We start from the raw sequence: 14,089 nt of genomic DNA, 5'->3' as shown, positions 1-14,089 counted from the left end.
AGTTCATGGGTTGCAAAGAGTTGGACACAACTGAGTGACTTACACCTTCACTTTTCACTTCACCCTCTTAAAAACAAATAGCTTTGTTTTATCATTGTACTACCAGGCATTGAGCCTGTCTTGTAACTAGAGAGCAGGGGTCTTGTAGTGATGGGCTCCCGAGTCACCATCTTGCCTTACTGGTGCACACAATTCTTCAGGATTAGTTTTAGGGTGACTCTTGCCAATAGGAAAAATGGGTTGATTGCAGCTCCCAAATGTCTGCCTTCAACTAAAGAGAATATACAGGGATCTCTGTCAAAAGGACCCTGCTACCTTTTGTTTTTTGGTTATTTAACAGTGTGTTCATAATGCTTATTCTTATAGGCAGAGGTGATGAGCTCGATACAAATATATGAACTTGGAGGGGAGGTCTATGTCTTGATATTCCTGGTGTTATGTTCTGATCAACATATTCTTGATGTCCTAGATTTGTTTAGTGAATGACCCTCGGCCTCAGCACAAGTACAACAAACTTTACACAGTGGACTATTTAAGCAATATGGTCGGAGGGAGAAAAACTCTGTATAACAACCAGCCCGTTGACTTCTTGAAAAAGATGGTTGCTGCCTCCATCAAAGATGGAGAGGTTGGTGGTGTTTCTGTGTCTTCTACATACAGAGTTAAAGCCTCTTCTTCCAAGTCTTTGGTGTAAAAGGAAGATAGGACATATGTTGACATTCTGTCTTCCTCTTTCCTCTGTTTCTAGGCTGTATGGTTTGGCTGTGATGTTGGGAAACACTTCAATGGCAAACTGGGCCTCAGTGACATGAATGTGTGAGTACAAGAAATTTAAAATAGAAAATCATTTGTGGGTTTTGGCTGTTGGCATGCACTCTTGGTATGAAGTGACTCAGCTGAGGTTCATTCAGAGATTAAGCATGAGGGTGGGCCTGTTTCTTTCCATTTTGTAGAGTTTGAGGATTCATAACTGAAACACTGGAACGCCACATATTTATATGCTCTAACCTGGGAAGTCAAGTTCATATCTGAGTTGAAGTTGTTGGATGCTCCTAAATAGTCATACTACATGAGGAAAAAACTTTTTTTTACAACTTTTTATTTTGTATTGGGGTATAGCTGATTAACAATGTTGTCGTAGTTTCAGGTGGACAGTGAAGGGACTCAACCATACATATGCATGTATCATTCTCTCCCAAACTCCCCTCCCATCCAGGCTGCCACATAACGTTGAGCAGAGTTCCATGTGCTATACAGTAGGTCCTTGTTGGTTATTCATTTTATTTTTTTTTTCCATTTATTTTTATTAGTTGGAGACTAATTACTTTACAGCATTGCAGTGGTTTTTGTCATACATTGAAATGAATTAGCCATGGATTTACATGTATTCCCCATCCCGGTCCCCCCTCCCACCTCCCTCTCCACCCGATCCCTCTGGGTCTTCCCAGTGCACCAGGCCCGAGCACTTGTCTCATATATCCAACCTGGGCTGGTGATCTGTTTCACCCTAGATAATATACATGTTTCGATGCTGTTCTCTTGAAACATCCCACCCTCGCCTTCTCCCACAGAGTTCACAAGTCTGTTCTATACATCTGAGTCTCTTTTTCTGTTTTGCATATAGGGTTATCGTTACCATCTTTCTAAATTCCATATATATGTGTTAGTATACTGTAATGGTCTTTATCTTTCTGGCTTACTTCACTCTGTATAATGGGCTCCAGTTTCATCCATCTCATTAGAACTGATTCAAATGAATTCTTTTTAAGTTTATTCATTTAAAATACATCAGTATATTCATGTCCATCCCAAACTCCCTAACTGGTCCTCCTCCCCTGGTAAACCACAAGTCCTTCCTCTGAGTCTGTGAGTCTCTTTCAGTTTTGTAAGTAAGTTCATTTGTATCATTTCTTTTTAGATTCCACATATAAGGGATATAATACAATATTTCTCCTTGAGGAAGACAGTTTAAAAAAAATTGATTGATGTCTAAATATGTTAAGTGTATTTGGGATGTAACAAATGGTTTTCTAGGTCTCTTGTTTGATGTTTGAGTCTTCTTACTACTTCTGTTATTTTGATACCTTATGTATTTTGTCTTTATGACAGCTAGGACTAATTTGCATACACACTTAAAAGCATTCCTTCTGGTTGTTGATGACAATGAGGTTTCGTTTGTGAACCAAATCATACTAAATCCTTGACTGTTAAAATTTATCACATTAGTATTACTTTTAAGTAATTATTACTTGTAGGAAATTGAGTAAATATCTTGACAGTTAACAGTAGGAGAAAGGAAATCTGCTAAAAGAATTCATGAGGTTTTCTAAACTTTGAAAATATTCTCTAATATTTTGACATTTATTTAAATTTCAAAGTTAGCCATGGTCTACATGAATTCAGAAACTGAATTCTACCAGCTCAAAGTGAAAGTCACTCAGTCGTGTCCAACTCTTTGCGACCCCATGGACTTTACAGTCCATGGAGTTCTCTAGGCCACAATATTGGAGTAGGTAGCCGTTCCCTTCTCCAGGGGATCTTCCCAACCCAGGGATCAAATCCAGGTCTCCTGCATTGCAGGCAGATTCTTTATCAGCTGAGCCACCGGAGAAGCCCAACCAGCTCAAAAGAGACCATTTGAAAGAAATACTTCAAAAGCTTTTTGTTGTTGTTTTCTTTCCATATTGACAGTGCAGCCTTTCGTCAGTTTTTTGATGAGGGGAATTTATATTTAATAACTTCTTATTTTTCTGAGTGCTCTTGTGACACAGAGAGAATGGAATCCCATTGAGAGACTAGATTCTGCACGTACCATGTTCTCAGAAGAGCTGCAGCCTAGATTTGTCCGGAGCTGCTGAGCCCCTTCAGTTTCTTCTGTGATCTTCTTATAGCCAGAAGCCAATTATCCCCTGTGATTGTACTTTTTGTATTCTGTGCTATTATTCTTTTTTTTAACAGCTATGACCATGAGTTGGTGTTCGGTGTCTCCATGAAGAACATGAATAAAGCTGAGAGGCTGACTTTTGGCGAGTCACTTATGACCCACGCCATGACCTTCACTGCTGTCTCAGAAAAGGTATGACCCCCAGCGTGCAGACACCAGCGTCTGCACAGGTGGACCTCCATTCCCCTGCGGGCCATTGAATCCAGCAGAGCTTCACAGTGTATGTGCTTCCTGTTAGAAGTTAGCTTCCGAGCAAGACATTGTATCCACCTCTCTGGGGGGTTGGCTGCATGCTCTCAGAAGTAATAAAAATAGGAACTTTCCATGAGGAACAGAATTTGGGTCAGCAGGGACTAAGGAAGTAGCTGCTTCTCTGTAACTTTGGAAATTCTCAGTGTGAAAAGAGGTCAGCAAGGAAACTTGGAAGAAGACCACTTGAGTTTAATAAGGAGTTAAAGTGCCCTGAAAGTGCTCATATCCTGATGATTTATCTTCAGCCTCACCTTTGTCATTCAGGTTCTTCTGCAGTAAAATGCACAGTGCTGAGTTTATTCAGAGATTCAGGAAATTGGATGTAGAGTATTTTGGATTTCCCTATGGAATATTCTGACTAGTAACACCACTGTTTCTAGGATACAGTGTTGGAAACCACAACTGCAGTATTATCTTTCAAAAATAAGCCTCCTCATTCCCAGCCTGTAGAAGTGAGTTTTACTCCTGTGCTCAGGGATCATAAAGAAGAGAAGACGTCAAACTATACTTTAATTCTTTGCCACTGCAAACAAAAATGTTCTTTCCAAGCCTATCTAATTACTGGAAAGAGTGTCACAGAATAACTATCTTGACAATAGAAGCAAAATGTTAGAAAGAGCTTTTCATAAAATGCTATAAATATTGAGATAAATTGCAATCGTAAATAAATGAATAAAGTACTATTAAAATACTTAAATATGAACAACTTGGTATTTTATTCTGTGTTTAGACCTGCTATAAAATTCAGTGGATTTATAACTAAGCTCCTTAAAGTTAAACTTTTAAACTATTTAGAGGATTATTAAAAAGGAAAACAAAAACTTTATAATTTCCAAGAGAGTTTGGCTTTTTATCATTTTCCATCTCTGTTATAGAGTATTACTACTTTTCAGAAATAAAAATCATAAATATTCCATGTCTTTTTCTCTGAAAGTTCCATTCTTTAATTGGTATGGTTTAGTAATACTCTCTTTTTCCCTCTGGGAAATGGAGCTACATTACATGTTAATATTATAAAACAGAATTAATGTTATCATAACTGGAATTTTATATTGAGATTTTTCTCTTCTCTCCACTTTTGACTGCTATAAAACTAGTTTGCATTGCATTTGAATGGTAATGCGGAGATAAATGCTTCTAAGTATTCTGGGATATCCTTTCTTGTTGCTGATTTCTTGGAATCCCTGAGAGGGAGTTCCAGATACTATTCTATATTTGTAGATGACGTGGCTTGATCTAGGTCATGCAGGAATTCATTGGCAGAGGCAAGAGGAAGCATTTTCAAACTTACTCTAATAAATGACTTTAGGTGATATAGATTCTAACAGTGATACTTTAAAAGGAAAGTAAAGATGGACTACAATGCAGGGAGTAGAAAACCAAAACATTCAATAACCTTGACCCAGAATGTATAGTTTATTGATGTGGTTTTGAAAATCTCTGAGGCTGAGATTAAGGGGTAGTCCAGATAAGGGTATTTGAAACTTTTGGGTTTGATTGTTGGCTATTTCTGAGATGGAAAATTCCTGAGATTCAAGAAAACTGTCAGGAGTAAAATTGAATCCCATTTAGATGTGATTCGTGCAGTTTTATGCAAGTGGGAGTTGACAGATGAAATCATTAGGAGATAATTCAGGAGCCAGTTCTCTTCTCAGGCTACAAAGATTTAAGTTGTTTTGACATCAGCTAATGCTCTGGGTAAACATGAAAGAAAACAGTCTTTTCCCAAATGGAACCTTCTTATCCCTCCCTGTGTCACTGTAATAAAGACTGCAAATGAAAATTATCATGATGAGTATCATTTTATTGATGAAGATAAAAGATGAACAGAACTGCCTAGGTTTTGTTTTATGAGAATAGTGTTTTGCTTTGCCATTCTATCTCTACTGTATTAAATTCAATATTTGTGTAACCAAACCAGTAAAAAAGCACATTTGGGAGAGTTATCATTTCTTGGTTCCCCTAAGTAAGAAAAGTAGGCCGTATGATGGGAATGTGTTTGTTTTCTTTTTTAAACTCTTGACTAGATCTGAGATTCATTGGTAAAATAAATACAGTGAGATGCCTCTGCAAAGAATACTAATTGAAAGCAAGAGTCCCTGGCTTCAGACGGTGTTCACTGCTTTTTGTAATTTTAACATTTTGTTTTTCTTAGCTAAGAGTCATTTTAATGTGCTTATTTTCTGTATACCATAAAATGTAAAGGAGGAAATGGTAGTATTTATTGCTTGGCTGACTTTATTGCATTTTCACCTGAAGGGATTCAAAATCCGTCTCTAATAAAACATTCTGTTAGTTATAGTAGAAGATACACAGCCCTGGTCATGTATAGCATTGCTGTATAGAGAAGGCTCTTTCTTCTGAGTGGCTGAACAAGAGCTAAAATTACATGACACCTCATCAGGACAGATCTCATTTCAGATTCTATGCTGTCATCCACTCTTTTGCAGGATGATCAGGAGGGCACTTTCATGAAATGGAGAGTGGAAAATTCATGGGGTGAAGACCATGGCCACAAAGGTAAGCTTACGCTGGTAATACTACCAGATTCAAAGTGACTGGGCTCTGTTCTGCTCTCTGCCTCCTAAGAGATATGGGAAGAAAGAGCTGCCCTGGTGTGGCTCATTTTTATTGTTCAGTAATTGATCCAGTTTCTCAATTATTAGCTGGACTATTCTAGAGAAAAATCTGAGGCGCTCGTTTGCCCCCAGCATTCCCGCCAGCAGTGTGGTAGGCCTGAACGCCCTGGTTGGCTCTGAGACCAGTATGTACTGGCATTTGTTCCAGACCACAATGACCCTCCTACACCTCTCTGTACCGGAATGCCTTGGCCAGTAGGAAACTTGAGTGCCCTTTGCCAGGACTGTTGGCTGTTCAGCATTTGGTGCCTTTTTGTTGGGAGCACTAACTCTAGATCAGAAGCCTTCCAAGGAGGAGAATGGGCCTGGCAAGAAACTTGAGGCATTTATTGGAGACTCATTAGAAGTTGTGAAGTCTAAAGAGGAAGAGAATGCTGTGGTTACCATTTAGAACTGTTTTATTCTGACAATCAAAAGCCAGGCAGAAGTCTTAAGTAAATTCTAGTAATTGGGCTTTAAAGAAACGAACATCATCGCAGCACTGTTTATAATAGCCAGGACATGGAAGCAACCTAGATGCCCATCAGCAGACGAATGGATGAGGAAGCTGTGGTACATATACACCATGGAATATTACTCAGCCATTAAAAAGAATTCATTTGAATCAGTTCTAATGAGATGGATGAAACTGGAGCCCATTATACAGAGTGAAGTAAGCCAGAAAGATAAAGACCATTACAGTATACTAACACATATATATGGAATTTAGAAAGATGGTAACGATAACCCTATATGCAAAACAGAAAAAGAGACTCAGATGTATAGAACAGACTTGTGGACTCTGGGAGAAGGCGAGGGTGGGATGTTTCAAGAGAACAGCATCGAAACATGTATATTATCTAGGGTGAAACAGATCACCAGCCCAGGTTGGGTGCATGAGACAAGTGCTCAGGCATGGTGCACTGGGAAGACCCAGAGGGATCGGGTGGAGAGGGAGGTGGGAGGGGGGACCGGGATGGGGAATTCACGTAAATCCATGGCTAATTCATTTCAATGTATGACAAAAACCACTGCAATGCTGTAAAGTAATTAGCCTCCAACTAATAAAAATAAATGAAAAAAAAAACAGAAACAAACAGATAATACGTGAGTTGTAGCAAATAAAAATTACAGATAAGTCCAAAGTTGGCGGGGGGGAAAACCTCTAATAATCCTGCCACCCATAGATCACCATTGATTAACTGTTTAGGATGTATTCTTACAAATCTTTGAGACCATATTTTTTAAGACTTTTTCATGGTAGATAATAGTAGATAAAAGCCTTTTAAGGTGGTGTTGTACTTTAATTTTTAGGGTTTCAAACCAAAAAGTGGCAAGTGCCCTAGAACATGATGCATGTCAGCATGTTTGCCTGGGTGCTGTGTGCATCTTATAGCACCTTCTTCCCAGAGTCCACACTCCTTACCTTAGCCAGTGGATTCTGGCTAGGAAGGACATGTTAACCATAGCTCACTTACTAGGCTAGCTAGCTAGAAGGCTGTGAGGAAGTAGATAGGGAATCCAGTGAGATAACGCAGACACTTGGAATCAAACTTCAGCCATCTCACCCAAGCAGGAATAAGCTATAAATTTTTAAAAAAGGGGAAAGAAAAGAAAAATAAATTTGAGATCTCAGCAACTCTCTACCTGTTACTTCCCTCTCTGTTTAAATGATTTTCCAGCTAAGTCCTTTAGAGCTCTAGAATTTCCAGGGGTAAAAAGGTGGAGGAAGGAGGGATGTAGAGGCTTGGAAGTGAGCACATGGAGCTTCAGTCATTTGTATTTGAAAACTGCTGTCTTAGAAGAGCCTTGACAAGGCTTGTGTATGCCCCAATTGAACAGCACAGGCTGTTGTGATGGCTAACACCGAGAGGCCATTTCATCTGTCATTCCAAGTCTTTTCATCTCCCTGTGAAATGATCATGGGTGGATTTTGGCTTAACTGTCCCTGGGGTCTGCTGTGGAACTCTGCAGCTCAGTATTTACATGTAAACGAGTATCAGCACCGTTACTCTGTTGATCATCACGTAGCTGCATGCCCCCCTTCTGTGGTTTCTGTCATTGTTCTGTGATTATGGGACACTTGCTAAACTGCTATGAATTAAAGCACAAACATGTATTTTAATTGTCGATTTCTTATAAGATGAGCTCATTTTAAGACACAAAAACATTGGAATTGGGTAGAGATGGGTTATAAATTTTAAGAAAGCTAGCAGAAAGATTTAAAAATAAGCAATCAGAATTCCGTTATATATGTAAACTGATGATAGTTAAGAAATGAATGCAAAGGAAAAGCCTGAATTGGAAGAATTTGGTGAACCCTGTATGGAATAACGGATTGGTTCAGGATTGAGAAAGGAGTAGGACAGGGCTCTGTGCGCTCGCCTTGTTTGTTTAATCGTGTACTGGACACATGGGCAGTGCCAGGCTGGATGAGTTCCAAGCTGGAATCCAGTAGGTAGGAGAAACATCAACAACCTCAGAGATGCAGATGGTACCACACTAACGGCAGAAAGTGAAAAGGAACTCAGCCTCTTGGTGAGGGTGAAGGAGGAGAGTGAAAGAGTAAGCTTAAAACTAAATATTAAGAAGACTAAGATCAGGGCATCCGGCCTCATTACTTCATAGCAAATAGAAGGGGAAAAGGTGGACGTAGTGACAGATTTCCTCCTCTTGGGCTCTAAAATCACTGCAGATTGTGACTGCAGCCATGAAATCAGAAGATGATTCCTTTTTGGCAGGAAAGCTGTGACAAACCTAGACAGTGTGTTGAAAAGCAGAGGCATTCCTCTGCTGACAAAGGTCCATACAGAGAAGGCTGTGGCCTTCCCAGTGGTCACATACAGTTGTGAGAGCTGGACTGTAAAGGCAGAATGCCAAAGAATTGATGCCTTTGAACTGTGGTAAAAGAGAAAACTCCTGAAAGTGCCTTGGACAACAAGGAGATCAAACCAGTCAACCTTAAGGGAAATCAACCATGAATACTCATTGGAAGGACTGATGAAGCTGAAGCTCCGGTATTTTGGTCGTCAGATAACAGCCAACTCATTGGAAAAGTCCCTGGTGCTGGGAAGGATTGAGGGCAGAAGGAGAAGAGAACATCAGAGGATGAGATTGATGGATGGCATCACTGATGCAACGGACATGAACTTGGGCAAATTTCAGGAGATGGTGAGGGACAGGGAGGCCTGGCTTGCTGCAGTCCATGGGGTCACAAAGAGTTAGAAATGACTGGGTGACTGAACAACATTTTAAAACATAAGGTTGTTTCAGATGAAACTGTGTAGCTTCTGTTTCATTTTTGGTCTTATTTGGTCCCTGTAAATGGTTTGTTGTCATAAAGATTAGTGTCTAGGAAAAGGACTAAAGTTATGGTTTGTTTAGACCAGCCTGAGCCATTGGCTTGTTTCTGAGATATTTTTCTATCTATTAAGAGTCACTGAGTTTGTAGATAGTAGTGATATCCATTTAAGAGAGGACAAACGCTTGTAAAGTCAGGCAAATATTCTGTTTTGTGTAGAGCGAGTTACTGTCTTTATTACTTTGAACCTAAATACCTACTCTTAAAAGGTGATTCTAGGTTACTTTGCTAACTTCTTTTTTTCCATTCAACTGTACTATGCCCCACTCAATAAAAGTTTTGCTTCTGTTCACTTACTCATTCCATTATTATGTTGAGGGAGCTGGGGTCTTGATCCCCCTGATCTGCCTGTAATCCTTCCTTGTGAAACCTGCAGCTGTCGAGTTAGGACTAAACTAACTTTTTTTGTTATTCTTGAATAAGTGAAATGCCTGAGATTATACAGACTAAAGCATTTCAGTAGAGAGCCAAAAGATAAGAAATTGAACTGAGTGGGTGTAGTGTATAGTTCGTTCAAAGCCAAAAATAAATTATTCTCCTGTGTTTCTTGGTAATGTTCTTTCTGACTTAACAGGAAGGAAGGAAAGAAAACATGATCTAATTTAATTGGCACACTTGGGCCTGACCTTAGGGACAGTACGTAGTATGTTATTATGCTGGCGATGTGTGTTTACCTCAGCAGGGCCCTCCCGCCCGTCATCCTGGTGGGCATTGGCCGCCATGTCCGATGCAGAACCCCTTTATGCTTTTTTATAAGATGTGACAACCTTAAACAGCTTTGCTAGGATTTTGTTTCTGTAGATAGCATTGTTGGCAGTTTGTTACTGTGCTCTAGGGGATTTCTGCTTGTTAAGATTGATGGTTTCTCAGAAAGCAGTGTTGGTGATACTACAGGCCGGCGGTAAACACAGCAGAGGTACTTGGGCAGGCTGCCTTTTTCCCCTACCCAGCTCTGGCGTTGGGCTTCCCTGGTAGCTCAGCTGATAGAGAATCCGCCTGCAATGGAAGAGACCCCAGTTCCATTCCCAGGTCGGAAAGTTCCCCTTGGAGAAGGGTTAGGCTACCCACTTCAGCATTCCTGGGTTTCCCTGGTAGCTCAGACGTTAAAGGATTCACCTGCAGTGCAGGAGACCTGGGGTTCGAAATCCGGGTTGGGAAGATCCCCTGGAGGAGGGCATGGCAACCCACTCTAGTGTTCTTGGCCTAGAGAATCCCCATGGACAGAGGAGCCCGGCAGGCTACAGTCCATGGGATCGCAGAGTCGGACACAACTAAGTGTCTGAGCACCTCACACCTCTGGCTTTGGTCTTCCCCGTTGGTCATGTCCGTGTCCCTTCCTGCCCAGAGTCTGGTATCAATGATGAAATCCAGTAAACTGACCTTTTCCCAAAGGGGATAAGAATTACCTCTGCCCGCAAGAGACAAAAAGGGAAAAGTTAATTTTTATCTAACTGAATCCATTGAGTTACTTCATATTGGTGAACTGTAGTATTCTTAGTCAGCTGGACTGAAAACTAGATACATATCTGAGATGGCATACAACTTTTCTCCCCTCCTTCTTGAAATACTTAACTGTGCATTTTGTACCTTCTTTATGGATCGTATTAGAAATGGATTCCACAGCTGAATGAGGGAACAGATCTTGGGACCAGTTACATTGTCTTTCATTTTGAAAAGCTAACAGCCTTGTTAGTATTAAGTAGTTTGTAAAATGTCTAAGAATTCAAAATAGGGGAAATAACCTTTGGTGCTTTTCGCTCTTAGTCAGAAATTCATCTGAGAAGAGCATGATCTTTATGCCAGAATGACCTACAGGTCATCTCACTAATAAATGGTAGATCCAGAGTTATAATTTGGACAGTCTGACATTAGAACCTACTGTTTATCACTAAACTGTATTTCCTCTTAGCTTCTCTGTTCCAGTAGTATCATCTGGTCTGCTCACAGAAATAACATGGTTATAGCATGTTTCTTTGATTTTTTTCTTTAACCTTTTTTATAACTTAGTTCTTTGATTTTTTTCCCTTAACTTTTTGTCATGAGCAATTTCAAGCCTGTACAAGCAGAATAGTTTTCAGAAATTCCCCCATGTGTTCATCACCCAGCTTCAGTAGTTATAAACATTCTGCCATGCATATAACAAAGTACTGATAGTCAATAAATTGAATTCTTGGGTGGTCGCCCTAATGAACCAGTCTTGTTATGGAACTTCTTTTTATGATTGGTTCACTTAGTCATGAGACGGTATTCCAGTTCTGAAGCCTGATACATCAGAGCCCTGAAGGTAGAATTATCAGAACATACTTCTCATGCTTGTCTCGTCTGGTTTCTTAAATGCTAAATAGCACAGCTTCTTAGTGAGGTTAGGGGGAGTATAATTTTCTAATTCTTCAATGGTCACTGAAGGAAAATCTTTATCTTTTAAAAATTTTGTTTCTCTAAGTTTTCATTTTGAACCAAGATTAGTTTTTCATTTTTCAGATTGCTTTTTTGCCTTTCAGCTTCAACTTTGAAGTTGTTTTTAACTCACATTCTTCATCTTTTCTTACATGTAAGCCTGTTCTTGATTTCATTTTAGTATAATTTCCAGACTTCCTCATGAGGCTTTGGCATGTTAGAGATTAATCTGGAAAGAAACTTAACGAGACTGATTCACATTACATCTGACTTCTGCTGCTTTGTAAAAACCAAAAGCATGGCCTTTAATTGCCTCACCATGTGATTTTGGGAACAGAATGTTCAAAGCTAGGCACAAATTTCATCATTCCCTCACATAATATTATACGGTAGAACCAAGAGAGACAGCTGCTTCTTTCTTGATTACAGATCCTGGACAGTGATTTATCTCCTTGTGGTTCCACATTTCTCTACTGGTAACTTGGATAACGAGCGTTTTACTTATGATGTCCTGTAGTTTATATGTAGCCATCTAACTGTACACTGTTACATAACTCTATAAAGAGTTCAGTGAATAGTCTATATTTCTATCAGAGGTACTCAGGACATATAGTTCATAGCATCTTGCTTGCTTCATAAGAATTCAACATTTGCTAATGCATTTGTCCTGTCCCCCCCACCTCCACCCCCATCCTGCCGCTCATGGCATCAGTTAGAGTAACTTAGGGTATGAACATGGATAATTGTACCCATGTTTTATGGGAATAAGTGAAAACCTGTTGAGAGGTTGTGACGTACCCAGGTTGCTCAGTGTTGGAGATAGAATTGAGATTGAGATTTCTTAATTTGACACAGGCAGCTTCCCTAAGAATGTATATTACCTACGAACGATAACCAGTTATTTGCAGATCAGTTTGAGATTTGGTTTGGATTTCTAGCACAAATGTGACTTATAGACATTATTGAACTGAACTTGCCAAAATAAGAAAATTATATGAGCCAAAAGCAGAGGCTTCTGATTTCCTGTAAAAGAGCAACATACAAATTTGTTTTATCACCTCTGGGTTTTCACATCTCTCCAGGCTTTCAGGTCTCTCTCTGACACCATCAGTTCGGATATCTGAGTTCTCTCAGAGGGACTCCTCATCATCCGTCTTCATTAACCACTGAGCCTGGTTGACACAAGCTGAAAGACAGTGAATGAGAGTGGAAGCGCGTGCTCTCAGGTGGCCAGTTGCTTCCTTATCCAAGGATGTGACTAGGACGGGGCTGTGCCTGCATGCCAAGTTGCTTCAGTCGTCTCTGACTCTTTGCAACCCTTTGGACCATAAGCCTGGCAGGCTCCTCTGTCATGGGATTCTCCAGGCAAGAATACTGGAGTGGATTGCCATCCCCTCCTCCAGGGCATCTTCCCAACCCAGGGATCAAACCCACACCCCTTCTGTCTCCTGCATTGGCAGGCAGGTTCTTTACCACTAGCGCCACCTGCAGAGAAGGCTCTTCCTAGCCTACAGGCCGAGAAATCCTTTCACATTTAATGTAGATCCGTGTGTATTTCCTTTGTCCTGTAGAGAGGATTTGCCATTTTCCCCAGTGGTCTCCAAGGCATGTTTGCATTGCTTTGAGAAGGATAGAGGTCAGACACAGAACCCAGCACCAGATGCCTGGGAACACATCCTGGCTGTCCCACCTATTAGCTGTGTAGCCTTGGTCATGGTGTTTAACCTTTATAAGCCCTTGTCTTCTGATCTGTAAAATGGGAATAGTAATTGTACCTACCTCACTGGGTGTTTGTGAGAACTATGCCAGGCATATAAGAAATGCCCAAAAACATTAGCCATCATTGGTACCATTGTTAATGTTCTCTGTAGACAAAAGAGAGCAGAAGAGCAGGAATGTAAGATCTCCTTCCTTTGGGAGAGGGCTGTCTAACCTGCCCACGGTTCTAGCATCAGGTCTCTTAAGAATTCAGGACCCTCGGTGACCATTGGACTACATCTCCAGTTTACTGGGTGAATGACTTATCATGTGGGCTTAGTCTTTTACGAGAGAAAGCAGCGGAGGTGAAGAAGCCATGCCAAGGAAAACCCATTAGCAACAGTGTCGCCTCACATTTATCGAGGGGATGCAGGGAGCCGTGCACAGACTGCGGTGCGAATGTCTCTCACCCTCAGAGGAATTCACGCTTCTCCACCTGGGACGTGGAAGGGGATTTGAAGAGCGCTGTGATGTGACAGAAGTGGCAGTCGTGGTGTGCTCCTCAGACTGTAAGATACAGGATAAGTAGACCAAGAAAAGCCAGAGAAGGGGTGATTTCTCCAAGAAGGCAGATGACAGCAAAAGAGGAGGAGCTGGGGAGAGCCCCCTCAGGGGAGACAGTAGAAAGACATCGAAGCTGAGGTTACTGAAGGCACAGGACTGCGTGATGTCAGGGAACACTTGGTGGAAAACAGCGCTGCAGCGGGGCAGCCAGAAATGAGTCCAGCGGGGAGGCCTTGGGGGTGGGCTTTAGAGCAG

General features: G+C 40.8%; 1 protein-coding gene across 1 annotated transcript in view; it reads left to right on the top strand.

Moving 5' to 3' along the window:
* BLMH (bleomycin hydrolase) overlaps window positions 1–14,089 on the top strand; it is a 41,734-nt gene that overhangs the window by 18,343 nt on the left and 9,302 nt on the right. Inside the window, exons 8-11 of the mRNA XM_020886822.2 lie at window positions 470–628; window positions 749–816; window positions 2,959–3,076; window positions 5,647–5,716. Of these exons, the coding sequence (XP_020742481.1) occupies window positions 470–628; window positions 749–816; window positions 2,959–3,076; window positions 5,647–5,716 (415 nt within the window). The remainder of the gene's footprint in view (window positions 1–469; window positions 629–748; window positions 817–2,958; window positions 3,077–5,646; window positions 5,717–14,089) is intronic.

This window comes from Odocoileus virginianus, chromosome 17 (genome assembly GCF_023699985.2).
Source record: "Odocoileus virginianus isolate 20LAN1187 ecotype Illinois chromosome 17, Ovbor_1.2, whole genome shotgun sequence".
NCBI lineage: Eukaryota > Metazoa > Chordata > Mammalia > Artiodactyla > Cervidae > Odocoileus > Odocoileus virginianus.
The sequence above is the reverse complement of the archived record's forward strand: the minus strand, read 5'-3'. Positions and strand labels throughout refer to the sequence as shown.